The sequence below is a fragment of the Sminthopsis crassicaudata genome, chromosome 5, assembly GCF_048593235.1.
Source record: "Sminthopsis crassicaudata isolate SCR6 chromosome 5, ASM4859323v1, whole genome shotgun sequence".
Classification (NCBI taxonomy): Eukaryota; Metazoa; Chordata; class Mammalia; order Dasyuromorphia; family Dasyuridae; genus Sminthopsis; species Sminthopsis crassicaudata.
This window is the reverse complement of record NC_133621.1, coordinates 25,529,813-25,546,168: the sequence shown is the minus strand read 5'-3', so window position 1 is coordinate 25,546,168 and position 16,356 is coordinate 25,529,813. Positions and strand designations below refer to the sequence as shown.

The 16,356-nt window shown below is 44.1% G+C and overlaps 1 protein-coding gene across 2 annotated transcripts in view; it reads right to left on the bottom strand.

Annotated features, from left to right (window-relative positions):
* Positions 1-3,780, bottom strand: part of NGLY1 (N-glycanase 1) — a 53,360-nt gene extending 49,580 nt beyond the window's left edge. Inside the window, exon 1 of one of the 2 annotated variants that reach the window (XM_074268243.1) lies at positions 3,545-3,780. Coding sequence is in view for 1 of the 2 variants with exons in the window: in XM_074268242.1 (XP_074124343.1) it covers positions 1,717-1,856 (140 nt within the window). In the remaining variant the exon portion in view is untranslated. Of the gene's footprint in view, positions 1-1,716; positions 2,300-3,544 lie in introns of those variants that run through there. The other variant, XM_074268242.1, reaches the window with a different exon arrangement.
* Positions 3,781-16,356: the final 12,576 nt, after the last annotated feature.

Sequence of the window (16,356 nt, the reverse complement as noted above, 5' to 3'; positions counted from 1 at the left end):
GGCACCCGCCTGCGAGGCCCTCTTTTGGGGAGTCCGGAGGTGCTTCTCCCCGCACTCGGAGCCCTTATTTCTGGAAGCCCGAATGGCCAGGCCATCCCCTTCGGGGCCGGGGATCAGGAGGCGCAGCCGTGGGGGGTTCTGGAGGTCCAGGACCCGCGGGATCCTGCAGTTACCGCTCCCGGCTCCAGCTTCAGCAGCTTCCGGAAGGCAGCAGCAGGTCCCAAAGCCTGTGCGGGGGTACGCTCCTGACTGAGAAGATGGGGCCCCTCCACCCTTTGCGTTGGAAGTTCGCGGTTCTGGAGAGTTCTCCCAGGCTGGAGAGCGCACCAAGCGCTGACACCGACAGAATCAAGGAAAAGTACAAAAACTGGGCCGATGCGGGGCTTTTCTGTGAACCAACAGCTCGTGAGCCCAAGCCAGCCTGGCCCTGAGCAAGGTCAAAGGGCGCTCGGGCACCAGAGGTGCTGCCAGCCTGGGCCCGGCTCCAGAACGTGGGGGACAGGGCTCCCCTCCCCCACCCCGGGGACACGGCAAACTGGTCCCCTTCTAGATTATGCCGGTACAATCACAGGGGGAGGGGGCGGGGAGCCTGTGACTGATGCCCAGGCAGGGTCTCAGAAGCACCTCAACAAGGGACAGGTGAATACAGTTACGGATGAGGAGGACCAAAAGGAGCCTCTGCACTTCCTGGCAGCGCTGCCCTCGGCTGAAGGAAGAAGTGAGCCCCGGAGCTCCCTCCCCCCTTTCCAGACACCGGACCACACGCTCCGGGTTTGGGGAACGAGCTGGCGCTGGTTTTTCAGGGCCGGGGGAGCGGGGTCTGTGGAAGTCGCGCCCAGCCCAGGCGGTGCCCTCGGAGCGGTGTCCCGGCGGGGGGAGGGGGGGCACGTCGGGAGCGGTGTCCCGGACGGGGGGGGGGGGGGGCACGTCGGGGGCGGTGTCCCGGCCTGGGGGGGGGGGCACGTCGGGGGGCGGTGTCCCGGTGAGAAGGGGCTGAAGCCGGTAAGGGGTCCGGGCGGCCCGGCAGAGGGCTTTAATCCCGAGGCGCGCGCAGCCTGGTACAGACGCGGCCCGAGCTCGCCCTCTTCCATGGTGGTGACCCCACATGACGCCCAGGGAAGCGACCACGCTCCCGACGTGGCTAATGGTCCCTTCTATGGAGCGGAAGCGGCCGAGAGCCGGGCCCGGAGCCGGGAGGCTGGGGCGGGTAATGTAGGTCACTGCGGGAACTTCCAGAGAAGCTCAGGGAGCCGGGGGGCGGGGAGCTCACAGCAGCGAGGGCTTCCCGGGGCCCGGCCGCTCGCCCCCGTCCGACCCTCCCCGAGCATTAATGGAGAAAGTGAAGCCTCCCCGCGTTTTCTGACAACTTCGGCGCGCAGCCGAGCGAAACGGAAAGGGCTAGTTCGCTTCCCGGGGAGGGGGGCCCGGGGCCGGGCCGGCAGCCAGGCTGGGGAGCGGGGGCAGCGGCTCCGGGCGGGGCCGCGCCCAGCGCTCTCCGGCCAGTCCCGTCCCTCCCCCTCCCCGAGAGGCCGGGCCGTCGGCCGCGTCCCCGGACCCCCTGGAAGGACAGGAGGCCAGCCCCGGCGAGAGTGCCGCAGTGCCCCCCGCCCCCAGGCTTCCCCCGCCCCGCAAACTCGGCGCGCCCGCCCCCTCCCCTGCAGCCCGGCCACGTGCGGGCAAGTCTCACCGCCGGGCCGGGCCGGGCCGGGGTCTCACCGGAGGATGTTGTCGGCGTAGGTGAGCAGCAGCCTGGAGGCCTCCAGGAAGGTTTCTCGGGAGTTCTGGCACAGCTCCGAGACGGCCCGGGAGAGGGCGGGCGCCGAGGGGCCGAGCGCGGCGGCGGCCGCAGCAGCCATGCCCCCGGGCTCGGGCTCGGGCTCGGGTTCCGACTCCGGCTCCGGCTCCGGCTCGGGATCTGGATCCGGCTCCGGCTCGGACTCCTCTTCCTCTTCTTCCTCCTCCTCCTCCTCCGGCCCCCGCCCCCTGCACTGAGCAGGCGCCCGCCCCGCCCGCCGGCCCGCCGAGGGATGGAGCGAGCCGCGGCTACGCGCGCCAGGCTCCTGTCAGGGGACCCAGTGTAGGGGGCACGCGAGGTCCGGGGAAAGGCCCTCCCCCTGGCCCCGGGCCCCGGGATAATTCTCTCCGGCCGCCTCGGCCTCCCGGGGGTTCAGATCCCGGAGTCCTTCTGTGACCCCGGCACTAACTGAACACTTGTCTGAGGCCCCCCGGGGAGTCCCTGCGAGGGGGTGCCCTCCGTAACGGCGTCCGAGTCCTGCCCGCCCTCCCCTGGGGGGCCCCGATAGCCGAGTTGGGGCTCCTGGGAGGAGTCGAACGCGAACTCGCCTCTTTGGCTGCATTTAAACCCTCCCCCCCTTAGACCCAGACAGCCCCAGCTAAGCCGGCCCGAGCCGCTTTTGGTCCCGCACAGCCTGGTCCTCCTGCCCCTACTCAGCCCGGCCCCTCGGGGCGCCCCCTCCTCATCTCTGCCTCTGAGAACCCCCCTGGAGGTTTTCCTGACCCCCGAGTCTCTGTAACCCGCGGGGGCGGGAGAGAATGGGCGGGGCCAAACCTCGCGTTTCTGCCTCCATCCCACCAGCCCCTAAATATCTAGAGTTAAACGGGGAGCGAGCCCACAGTGTCACTTCGGCGTTGAGCCTCCAGTTACGTTCGAGGCCTTTAGTCGTTTTCTCCCCCCTTCCATGTTGAGCCCCTGACCCGGTAGGACAAGCACGGACAGCCCCAAGGGGTCCCAATCTTAACAGAAATGACCTCAGTGACCCGGCCGACGGCTCTGCTGAGAAAGCTCTGCTGTGGTTGGCCAAGCGTGAGATGTGAGCCTCAGCCTCTGACAGGAAGGTCTGGCCCGATTCTGATGGCACATCTGACCACAAGAGCAGTCCGGGAAGGCCCGGCACATTCCCGCATCCACCTGTGGCTGAGAGTGCACACGCACGCGCACGCCCCCCACAGTTCTCCCGATGTGGTCCAATTCCACGGAAGGAGCTCTCTCCAACCAGAGGCTCTGCCCCCAATCCTATTTTTGATCGTCACCCACTATTTTTCACCCCTCTGACTTTGCTCCCTTCCAAAACCAGTTCTAGAATTCACCCGTTTGCCGGGACGTCTCCACAATCAAATGCAGGAAGTAGCCGGCCCGCTTTGTGGACCATCTCTTCCGCTTCAAGCTCTGTCCCGGGTCTCTCTGTGCCCTCCAACCCCAGCCGGCCTGGCTTCAGTTATCCCCGCAGTGCAGGTGATTCCCAGCCCTTCCATCAACAACCTCGCCGGAACCAGCGCCAGTGGGTGGCCTGTGGATATGTCAGACTAAACTTGTCCCAGAGAAAACTTCCCCCCCCCCCCACCAGCCCTTCTTCCGTACTCTGCCTTCTGCCAAGAGCCCCACCATCTTTCCGGTCACCCAGACTCTTCCCCTCAGTCAGGCTCAGCCCTTGATTCTTCCCCATTCCCAATTCTCAGCTCCTAGCATCTGGCTCCTCCTCACTTCCCCGACTGTTCGCTCAGTTCAGCCCTGCTCCCCTCTCACCGGCATTAGTGCAATAGCCTCCCACTCAGTCTTTTCCGATCCATCCTCAGAGCTGACAAAAGGACACGCCTAAAGCTCCCGGGCTCCCTGCGGCTGGCAGGATAAACTAGCAGCACCCTCGTCCTTCAAGCTCTTGACGTAGACCACGGGGCAGCTAGGTGAATTGTGGGGCCCGAACCCGAGTCTGCATCCTCCTTCAGCATGTCGTTCACTTGTCCCCGCTTCATTCCTCATCTGTGAAACCACGTGGAGGGCTTCTAAAAAATAGTCTCCAGGATCCTTCCCAGCTCTGAATCCACCTTTCCACAGCATCCTTCCAGGCCCATCATGCTCACACTCTACAACCTGCATCTTCAGTCTCCTCCACTGCATTTCTGTCTCACTTCTACTCCTTAGAATCCAGGCTTCCCCCCTGAAGACTTTTCTGACCTCCTTCCAGCTGCAGGTGCTTTCATAGATTTTTTTTATTTCTTTTGAGTATGTGTGATTTCCCCTACAGATTTCTATAAATTTCTGGGGGACGGGGAGTTGTAGTTAGTCCTTTGTTCTCAAGAACCTCAGGGAGGTCATGCCATGACATGCAAGTGCACTGGATGTAAGAGAGGGAGGGCTGTGCAGGGTCACCTGCCTCATTTTCCCCTGCAGAGCCCTCAGGGTCCAGTGGTGGGATAGAGATCAGGATGCAACGGGAGCCCTCGGCCTTTTAAAGCTCAGCTCTTCAGCAGCTCTTCAGCAGCACCCGTTTAGTGATTAAGACTGGGTAGCAATCGAGGCAGAGAATTTCCTCTTTCACCTAGTCCAAAAAAACGAATGAATGAATGAATGGGGAGGGGAAGACCTTCAGGGATTGTTTCCTTTTATTGGATCTTTTTATCCTTCACTCTTGGCAGAGCGCCTACCACACTAATCAGTAGTTGATTAGTCATTTCTGATTGCACTTGGGAAACTTCTCTCCTCAATGTGTACTCCTTCAGTTTTTCTCTCAGAACTTTTTATGTCCTATTCTATGCCTCTTTTTTGAGTGATCATATGGTCCAATAAGCCCAGGAGTGGTTAGGATTGCTTTGGAATCTGGAAGCTGGGTTCAGAGCTAGTCTCTAGCATGTACTAACTGGGTGAATATGGCTAAATCAATTAAATTCTCAGGGCCTGAGGCAATTTCAACACTACAAGTTACAGTTGCTGGTTGGTGTAAGTGGAAAGGGTTTCCCTAAGGAGAGTCTTCCATGCTCACAGTTCTGGATCCTCTTCCACTTCCCAAACCCCACACAAAACACCAAGCTCCACAAAATCTGTCCCTAGGCCACATGTAGTGAATAAAAATGTATGATAACTACCTTTCTACCTCATCATTGCATCATCTATCAATGAATTCAGTTTGAGAAGAGGCTTAACATGATGAATATTCTGTTTTTGTGTTGCTCTTCCCCTCAATTCTCTTTTTTAAAAATTAATTTTATAATTATACATTTTTGACAGTATATCCCTTAATTCTCCAGAACGACTTTACTGGCCTATTAATATTGTTATAATTTTAAGCATCTCTCTAGTCAGAAATTGTGGAATCTACTTGATTTTTACTTTGTCATCTATGAAATGGAAATAAACATAGGCTCACAAAGACTGCCAATGGAGTCCAGGCTCTGCTAAATCCTCCCAGGCCAGAGAGATTTTAAGTATGAATTGGCAATACACTGTCATCTGAGGACCAGCCTCGCTGTGCTTGAAGATGTTCATCACCAGATAAACTTGTGATTCTCTTGCACATACATTATAATTATCTGTAGACATCTTTCCTCTTCTATTGTCAGCTCTTTAGCACAGAAACCATTATGTATTCACATAAGAGCTTTGTTACTTTATATCGATAAATTGAATTTTTCTTAGATGAATGGATTATAGCATTTAAAGCTGGAAGATCTTCTACTCCAAGCCCTTCATTTAAAATTGAGAAAAAGGAGTACCTAATTCTAGGTTTTCATTCTCCATCACAGAGGTATGAATAACAGAATGAAGATTCAAACTCAGGTTCCTGGACTAAAGCTAGTAACCACATTACAGCAAACTGAATTTTACTTTTCTTTACATCCTATATCCAATTTATCATGAAATCCTGTCATTTTTTTCTTTCACAAAATTACATGAATCTTATTTTAACTCTGTTTCCACAACAAATCCCTAGTCTTAGATGACATTTTTTACCCTTTATGTTACTGTAAGCTATTTGTCATCCTTATTCAAATATGTGGGAAATACAATCTCCTCTATGAAGGCTGAATGGAATAAATGGAATGTGAATTTTCAGTTAGTAATTTGGACCGTTCAAACTCAGCAACTACAAGGGTGCTCTTGGATCTTTCTATCAAATCCAGACTTTATTGCCTTTTCCCATCTCCCAACTCCCTCTATGTGTTCTGATAAAAAACCAGAAACATGGAATTTTTTGGATTCCTCCTACACTTGTTAGGTAAGATATTCCAGAACTTTGGTTCATCCAGAGAACCTTTGAACTTTTCTCTTGGACCTGTGCTAAAAACTTGGCTAAAACACTGTCTGTCGCTGAACTTTGTCTCTTAGAACTGTAAGAGTGGGATTTGTTCAGGGAAGGCTAGTACCTGTGTTGTGATCCCTTTATCAGGCTGCTTTCTACCTTTGGTGTTCAGCTGATCCACCTAACTCTCACTTGTGGCTCCAAGAAACTGTAGCATGCACTGGGGCCACAGCCCAGTAAACCCTTTCCAGCAGATGGGCTAAACCAGGTTGAGGATAATCAAAGGTCCCAAACCTATGGTAAGTTAGGGGGGTGTGGATCACAACATAGTATTTTCATTCTTTTTGTTGCTTGCTTGCATTGTTTTCTTTTTTTCCCTTTTAAAATCCGATTTTTCTTGTGTATTTGTGGAAATATGTATAGAGGAATTTCACATGTTTAACATATATCAGATCACTTACCCATTGGGGGAGAGGGGAAAGGGAGGGGAAAATTAGAAAACAGGGTTTTGTAAGATTGAATGTTGAAAATTATCCATATACATATTTTGAAATTTCTTTCTGCTCTGCCTCACTTAAATCCATTTTATTCATGAATCAAAAGACATCACCATACTTGGAAGTTCACCTTATATTTGGTATACAAACACAATGAACTAAGGAAACATCCCACCACTTTTAGAATTCTCTCAAAAGAATATTCGAGTTCTGTTCCTTTCTCTCCCTAAGGGTGCCTTTTTGGAGGTCACAACCATCTGATCCATGGCACAGCAGTGTTTAGTTTGACCTCACTTAATGAGGTCTTCCGGTCCTATGATGTTACTGAAATGAAACTGTGATTATTAATGAACTCCATTTACCAATGGAATAGATTTAACCTTGACCACGGGTTCTTAGAGAGACCGGGTGGCAAGACGGATGAGATCAAGAATGTTCCCCTGCACATCCCTAAGAGACAGCTGTGATTTCCACCTTTGGGTGGGACAGGAGGGAAGCTTTGGTGGTTGCTCATTTCTTTATTTTCAAATCTCCAAGAAAAGTAGGGATAGAATTATGTCATCTACTACACAATGCATAGCAGTTCAGGATTTCAAGATTAGAGCCACTTTCCTGGACTGCTTTAAAGGAACACACTCCTTTGATTGATATAAAAAGGACAAAAGATAATTACACATATGGAACACCGATATTAATTCAAGTAAGAAGTAATAAATCAGGGAAGTTATGTAGAGTAGAGTGAGTGGATAACAGAAGACAGAAATAAATGGGCTCTTCAACTTGGAAGCAAGATGAAGTCACAGTTCAACCAAGGAAAGAATGATTCCGATGTCTGCCCTTAGCAGTCCTTAGGGAACAAGGGTTTGGAATCAAGAGACATTTTTGAAAGACAGCTTTCTTATGTTTTAGGCTTTGGGAGCTCCCATTAGCCATTCAAAGGTATGTGCCTTTTCTCTTACCTGGTCTCTTTTGAACTTCAGTTTTTCTCAAAATTTCTCTCCCAATCCCAAGTCATGTTTTCTTTATGTATGATGTAACATCAGAGTGTCAGAGGTTTTTCAGCCAAATAGGATTTACATCTCCCCAAGTGGGGGCCTGAGCATATTGCATTTGGAGGGAGTATTGTAACAAAATTGAAGGATATTGTTCCTTCCTGTTTCCATGTTTCTTTAGAAATGTTTCCATGACTTTTAACCATACATAACTAACTCCTCAATCCGTTGTCTGACCTTGGTTGGCCTTCCAATATAAAATTGCCTATTTAAATGCTATGATATTTCCTTTTGAAATGTCTTGTTAAGCCTCTTATGAGGGATTTTGTTTCAATTCTCTTACTAATGTAATCTACTTCAAGAATTTCAAATGCTATCTGTTTACTGGTAATTTTAAAAAATGATTATAATAAACAGGTCCTTTAATTAAACTTTCAAGATTTGGATCCTCTGGTTATTCTTTTCCAAGGGAGCTATGTTCTCTTACATGAAAGTTCACCTCTACTAAAATCCTATTTAAAATCCTCATAACCTAGATACTACATTGAAAGCTTGAATGGGACTAGCAGAGTTCCAGTTATGGCAAGTCTTATCAAAAGGGATAAGCTTTATGTTAGGGCCTGGTTTTAGACTATCTGATTCTTTTTTAAGGACCATTCCTGCTAAGTATTGAGAAGATAGAAGATGGTTACTTTGTACTGTATTTATTCTTCAGTGCAACTCCTTTCTCAAAGCCCATTGATCTGGGACTTTCTCCTTATTGGTGGAGATGAACATCTTGCTCGAGATGAGGGGTTGGTTGAGAATGCCTCCAAACTTTTTTCAATCTCTGGATTTCTAGTTTAGAAACTGCTTGGGTACTATTGGCTACCAAAAAGAAGATGGAAGAGATCAACTTCATTTCAGGTTGCTTGAAGGAAAAGACTCAGAACACAGGAGAGAAGCTGGGAATCTTTATCATGTCTCTATTCCCAGTTTGCTGTTGTAGAGACTGAGAAAGTTTCCCTTAGGATGAGATCCAGAATTCTCTCTTAATTAGCTAAATTATCTTGCTCCCACTGGGAGAGCCTGGAATAATATCAATTTTTGGAAACTATGCTCAGTATCAGAGGAGTTATAATCTGTATCAATGGAAGACAAACTTCGGTGGATCTATTTGTAATCTCATCTTTGTGGGCACTCCTTCCCTAGATGCAGGTTTCAATTTATCTACTTCGTCTTATCCGGTGTAATTTTTGTTCACCTCCTTGCACAGATCCTCTGCAGAGGATCCATCCAAGTCAACAAGCATGTATTAAGCACTTACAATGTATCAGGCACTGAGGTAAGCACTGGGATGCAAAGGAAGATAGAAACAGTCCCTGCTCTCAGGGCTCAATAACCATATATAAACAAGCCATATCCAGAATAATTGGAGATAATCACAGAGGGAAGCAACTAGCATTAAGGGAGATTAAGAAAGTATTCTTGAGGAAGGTAGGATTTAGATTGAGGCAGAAAATCTAGGAGGAGGGGATTCCTGGCAAGGGAAATAGGGAAATTGTATGTGGTCAAGCAATGGAGTTTCTTGTGTGAGGAACTGCAAGGAAGACAGTATTATTGGATCACTGACTACTTTAGCAGGGGTGAAATGGGGAGGAGCAGAGAGAATAATGAGAAGACTGGAAAGAGAAAGTGAATTTTAGAAATCAAACATTTCATTTTTGTCATTGGAGGTTAATAGGAAAACACTGAAGTTTATTGAACAAAGAGATGATATGATCTAGACTTGTGCCTTTGGAAGATCAATTTGATAGCTGAATAGATGATGGAGTAGATAGGAAGAGTTAGGATAGCAAGACTAATTGTAATAGTCTGGGTACAAAGTGATTAGGACCCACACTAGGGTAAGGGGAGAAGGGAACTACATGAAAGATGTTTTGAAGGTAGAATTGACATTTGGCAAATGATATGGGTGGTAAGAGAGTCTAGAGTTGAGGATGACACTTAGGATGTGGGTGTGGATGACAAGGAGGACCTTCCATGACAGTAATGGGGAGATTAGGAAGAGAAGAGTTTGGTGGGAAAACATGACTTCAGTTTTGGACATGTTCAGCTTGAGATGGACGTTTAGTTTGAGATGTCCAGAAGACAGTTGGAGCTATCTGGAGGTCATGAACGAGGTGAAGGCTAGAGCTAATTCTCTTTTTCTTTCTAGTTCTCTGCCTTGTGGAAATGGAATTTATGAAACCATGGAAACAACTCATCTATGAATTGTCCAGTAAGTTATTTAATCCATTCCTCCTCATTCTGAAGTTTTCATTAAATTACTTCTAGTTTAAATCATTTAAGATAGCTGAAAATCCATTAAGACTTTTAGTGAGAAGGAGTCTCGATATTATGATCACCATGTAGAGTTGTAAGGAATCTTAAAAGTTAGAGGGCGTCTCTAAGACCCTCTTTTTTTTTTTTTTAACAAATGAGAAAACTGCATCCAGAGTGATAAGGTGGCCTACATGAGGCCACTCAGACAGTAAATGGCAGAACCAGGATTTGAAAATTACTGATTTGTGATTTCTAAGTAGCATACCCTTTGACCCAGCAATGTCTCTACTGGGCCTGTGTCCCAAAGGGATCACAAAGGAGGGAAATGGACCCATGTGTACAAAAATGTTTGTGGCAGTCTTTTTTGTAGCGGCCAGAAACTGGAAACTGAGTGGATGCTCATCAGTTGGAGAATGGTTGAATAAATTGTGGTATATGAATGTTATGGAATATTATTATTCTATAAGAAATGACCAGCAAGATGATTTTAGAGAGGCCTGAGGAGACTTACATGAACTGATGCTGAATGAAGTGAGCAGAACCAAGAAAACATATACAATAACAAGATCATGTGATGATTGACTATGATAGACTTCTCTCTTCTCAGCAATACAGTGATCCAAGACAATTACTGTAGACTTGGGATGAAAAATGCCATCTGTATCCAGAGAGAGATCTATGGAGACTGAATGAGGATCAAAGCATATGATTTTTACCTTGTTTGCTTTTTCTCATGGTTTTCTTCTTTGTTCTGGTTTTTTCTTTCATTACATGACAAATGAGGAAATATGTTTAAAAGTATTATTATACATTATAATCTATATCAGATTGCTTGCTTTCTTGGGGAGTGGAGGAAGAAATGAAGGCAGGGAGAAAAAAAATTGAAACTAAAAATCCTACAAAGTGAATATCTATATATTTCTTGTAGTATCTGTATATTTCTTGATCTTTTGTGAATTTTCTTTAGATTTCATATTTATTAGTGGAAAATGGCATTTTTAATGTCACATGGTGGCACTATTGCTAAATTAGTGGAAAAAAACTCCACTTTGTGTCCTGTGCCCATATGGTTAAACAATTTTTTATAAAGACTACTATGTGAACGTCTGTTGCCACACTATTTAATTTAGTACTTACTATATATCTCATTAAGCTCTGTTTTGTCCACTTAAAATATTAAAGTCTGCATCAGAGACCACTAAATATCAGGAAGGAACAAGTACTTCAGGAGCTGTTAAGTGGCACATGATAGTCTGAACTTATATGAAATAATTCACAAAATCAAGAAATAATAGAATTGTACACTTTTAGAACTAGAGGGGATCATAGAGACCATGCAATATTTATCAAATACCTACTGTGCTATGGGGTATGCAAATAAGTGTAAGACATGCTTTCCCTTTAAGAATTTACAATCTTAAAAATTGTAAGAGAAAAACAAGAAAACATAATAACTGTGCATATTTGCATATTTGTAATTTTCAAACTGTAAAATATCTTCAAATACATTATTTCAGGAAATCCATATGCAAAAATGTAGTATTAAGTAACAGGAAAAATGACAATATAAATGTAGCACTATAAAGGCAGCCCCCTAAGTCACAATTATAGGTTTTGTCCTGGGAAGGAGACTCAGCCTCTAAGTACTCTAGGGGTTATACTTCTAAACATATAACTCACAAGTGCCCAATAATATGTTTGGATAATCAGATATATGACACAGTTATTTCAATGCAAAAGTATTTACTAGAACTGTATAAAATAACACAAAATATTCCCCTCCTTCTTTTGTGCATCGGAAGCACTCTCCTGTCAACATACATATTCTTAATGGGGAAATTGATGAAATGTGGAGATGTGATGTAGTTTACAGGTAGAAATCGATATAATACTGAAATAGTGTGTGGGGGGGAAGGAGGGGCTTTAATCTTCTCAGAATTACATAAATCTAATTTTAAAAAAATAAAGCTTTAAAGAGGTAAAGAGAATCTTAGAAAAGCTAGATATAATAGCTTTCTAGAAAAAAGTGAATGGGAATAGAAAATGTTTTTTTCTCAATGACACATGGTGCCTTTACAAAAAAAAAAAAAAAAAAAGACCATATATTATGGCATAAAAACTTTAGGAAAACAGAATATTAAATGTATCATTTTCAATAATGCAATTAAAATTAATGCAATAAGAATCATGGAACCAAAGATTAAAAATTAAATGGACACTAAACAGCTTGATCTTAAAGAATGAGTTAGAGAACAAATTATAGAAACAATCAATAATTTCAATAAAGAGAATGGCAATAATGAGATAACATACCAAAACCTATGGGATGGAGCAAAAGTAGTAATCAGAAGAAAATCTATATCTCTAAATGTACTTACATCAGTAAAATGGAGAAAAAAGATAACAACGAATTTGGTATGAGATTTTTAAAAACTGGAAAAACAAATTAAAAATCCCCAGTAAACAGTGAATTGGAAAACCTAAAAATTACAGATGAAATAAAATATAATATATAAAAAGGGTCTATAAAATTGAACATAAGCATATATATGAGTTTAAGAAAACCATTGTATTAATAACTAAAATTAGGAATTCATTTCATGAAAAAAATAGATAACCCATTGATTAATATGATTTTAAAAAGATGAAAACGAAATTACTAGTATTAAAAATGAATAATACAACTAATTAAGATAAAATTAAAGCAATAATGCAGTATTATTTTGTCCAATTATATGCCAGAAAATTTAACAATTCAAATGAAATGGAATGATTGTGATAGAATACTAAGATAAAAAGAATTATGAGCTACTTGATTTTAGAAAAGATACTTTCATAAAGAGTGAAATGAGCAGAACCAAAGAAATGTACTCTTAACAGCAATATTGTTCTTAGAATAACTTTGAACAATTAAATCATTTTGATTATTGTAAATACTCAAATCAATCAAAAAGAAGCTACAAAGGAAGATACTATTTGCATCCAGAGAAATAGAATCCTTTCATGTATGAACATGGAAATGTTTTATTTTATTTTTTTGGTCTTTTTGTATTTAAATTAAAAATGAATTAAAACAAAATAAAACAAGTTGCTATAGCCACTTCAGTCTCTGATCCTGCAGGCCTCTGCTGTGCTTAGGAGGTGTCCCTGCTGCTTGAGGCCTCTTGGCTAAGTGGACTGGGTTCTCTACAGAGCATCTGGTTCTGCCCATTGGCTATAATCTCTGTTGCTTCCAGTATCTGGTTTATTTGAGCTTTGACTCAGGCACTGTCATGCTCCTAAAAGAACTAAAACTTCTAGTTAAGGACCAATGAGAAGGGCTTCCAGTTCTGTTATCTCCAGTTCTCAGCTCTGAAGCCTACCATCTCTTTAGTAACTGGACCCCAACTGCCAGTGTGAACCTCTCTTTATTCTAGATTCTTTTCATGAAAGTTTTGGTCTCAGAAAGGAACATCCTTTCTCAAGCTGTGTATAAATATCTCCTGTTGCCATGTTCTTCTCTGCCAAGATATTGCTACAGGATTATTGGGGTTAGAGGAGAAAAGTATCCTTTTCTGACCTATACAATCCTCAGAACTCCTTTAAGAGTTCAGTACTTGTTTAGAAGAATTGCACATGTTTAAGCTATAATAGAATTACTTGCTGTCTATGGGAGGGGTAGAGAAGAGGCAAAAAAAATTTTGAACATAAAGTTTTACAAAGTGGATGTTGAAAACTATCTTTGCATGTATTTGAAAAAAATTTAAAAAAAAATACTTGAGTCCTTTACTAATGCATTGTTAGTAGAGTTGTGAACTAATCCAGCCATTCTAGAGAGTAATTTAGACCTGTGCACATCCTTTGACCCAGCAGTGTCTCTACAGGTGTCCCAAAGAGATCACAAAGGAGGGAAATGGACCCATGTGTACAAAAATGTTTGCGGCAGTCTTTTTTGTAGTGGCAAGAAACTGGAAACGGAGTGGATTTGGATGCCCATCAGTGGGAGAATGGCTGAATAAGTTATAGTATATGAATGTTATGGAATATTATTGTTCTGTAAGAAATGACCAGCAGGATAATTTTAGAGAGGCCTGAGAAGATTTACATGAAATGATGCAGAACCAGGAGATCATTATATACAATAACAAGATCATGTGATAATTGACTATAATAGACTTATCTCTTCTCAACAATATAGTGATCCAAGACAATTACTGTAAACTTGGGATGAAAAATGCCATCTGTATCCAGAGAAAAAACTATGGAGATTGAATGAGGGACAAAGCATATGATTTTTAACTTTTTTGTTGTTTTTTCTCATGGTTTTCCCTTTTGTTCTGTTTTTTCTTTCATTACATGACAAATAAGGAAATATGTTTAAAAGTATTATACATTATAACCTATATCAGATTGCTTGCTTTCTTGGGGAGTGGAGGAGTAAAGGAAGGCCGGGAGAAAAAAAACATTGGAACTAAAAATCCTACAAAATGAATATTGAAAACTATGTTTATGTGCAATTGGAAAATAAAATACTATTGGGGGGAAGGTGGGGAGAGTTCAGTCCTTTAGAACTGAATGGTAAGAGCTGACAGTCTTCCTTACTGATTAAATTGGGATTGGTGAAGTCCTGTCTCCTTTCTCACATCAGTGAACATGCAGGAAAAAGGGAGTAGAGCCATCCACATGAGACAGCTTCTTTGTGTTCAGCTGAGACTATTCGAAAGTCTAATATAAGCAAAAAAGGGTCACTCAAAATGGAATGCCTTTGTAAGTGGACTGTAGAATTCTATTCATCAGGCATTCCCTGATCAGCTCTTTCCCCATTCTTAAGAAATAATACAAATATGTGCTGTAAGTATACGTAAGCATATGTAAGTATATGTTATGAATTGAGAAAAGGGAGAGGGAACTGCAATAAATGGAATTGGAGAATGTCATCAGGAAGAAAAGGACTATAACAGGGTAGTCATTTAGGTTGGAGGAATGAGAAAAGTTTGGGGAACATGTGTTCTGGGAAATAGGGGGATCAACTTTGTAATTAGTAGAGAAGTAGCCTACATGGAGATAGATTGTGAAATATCTGAATTCAATGCAATAATCAGGAATTTTAACTTAAAGCTATAGGTAACAGTATTACACAGCATAGCAGGGCATTTTTACCAAGTCCTACCTAGAGCTAAGGAAAGGAAGGTCCAGAAAAGAATGAATGGGAGGAAAAAGGACTGGGTTTCACTTGGGAAGTTTCATTGTGCTTTCCTTGAAACAAAAGCTCGCCTTTTTAATATCTACACTGTTCGATAATGTTTTGTGATGCAATTCATGGAATACGACATCTCTGAAGAATTGAAGTTGCAAGCGACGCAAAGAGGAATGGAGAAAGCCATATGGAGGGGGAGGAGGGGAAAGATTGCAACATTTACCACAAAGCTTTGCTTGAGAAATAGTCTTAAAAAACTGTCATCAAGGAAATGGGGAACCAAAGAAAGGGCTAGAACAAGAAGATATTAGAGCTCTGGCAGATCCCATGAACCTGGAAAGGCTTCTCTGTATCTATGATATGGAACTGTAAAATAAATTTGTTCGTCACCAGATTGACTGCAGGATCTCACGAACATGGGGCTACAGCAAAGCCCATATGCCAAATTACCCTAAATCCTCCCGGGACAAATTCTGTCTCTGAAGGTTTCCTGAATTTGTCACCCGCCCCTTTTGTACTAATTTATTATTATTTCGTAGGAGCAGTTTTTATGGTCATCCATAATAATAACTTCAAAGAATGTGCTCCAAGAGGTCTCTGAAGAGGCGGTAAAGAACAAATCAGAGCGCCCAGGTTGAAACCTCGGCTCCAGGACTTGCTGTTGTCAAGCCCAGTGGAGGAGTGATGGTTTCCAAATGTGGACGACCCTGGAAACTGTCAAGGAAGAAGAAACAAAAGGGTCAGTGTTCAAGTTCTGCCTCACGTTTATATACGCAAAATCACTTGCAGATGCAAATGTAAGTGAAATTGGGTGACTTCTCCCAGCACTATCCCTCACATCGAACTTCCGGCTCTTCAGACCACTACAATAACAGCGTTAACAGGCCAGGGCCTGCTTGTGCGTGAGGAACTGCGGCCAGGGTAGTTCTGGAGGCCCTAAACGTCGCAATATACAGCTAGGTTCTACGAAACCCGCCGTCAGCAGGCCTGGGTTCAAATTCTGCCTGCTCCTCAGGAGCTTTGGGCAACTTCCTAAACCTTGTGTGCCTCAGTTTGCAAAATAATGTTGGACTCCGTGTCCTCTAATCTGCCCAATTAATACTTCTAGACTTGGATGAATATTATCGAGTATAATTATATTTAACAATTATTGTATTAAAAAAAAAAAAAAAAATTTAAAGGGGGGGGGTGTTGCAATACAGGACACTCCCATCACCCGAGCCTACAAGGCAGCGTCTGACTGGGCCGCAGCAGGCGCACGCGCACTCCTGGCGCAGGAGTGTATGATGTCAGCTCACGCGACGCTTCCGGTTCCGAAACGCAGGCTCGGAGCCCGGAGAAAGGCAGAACTG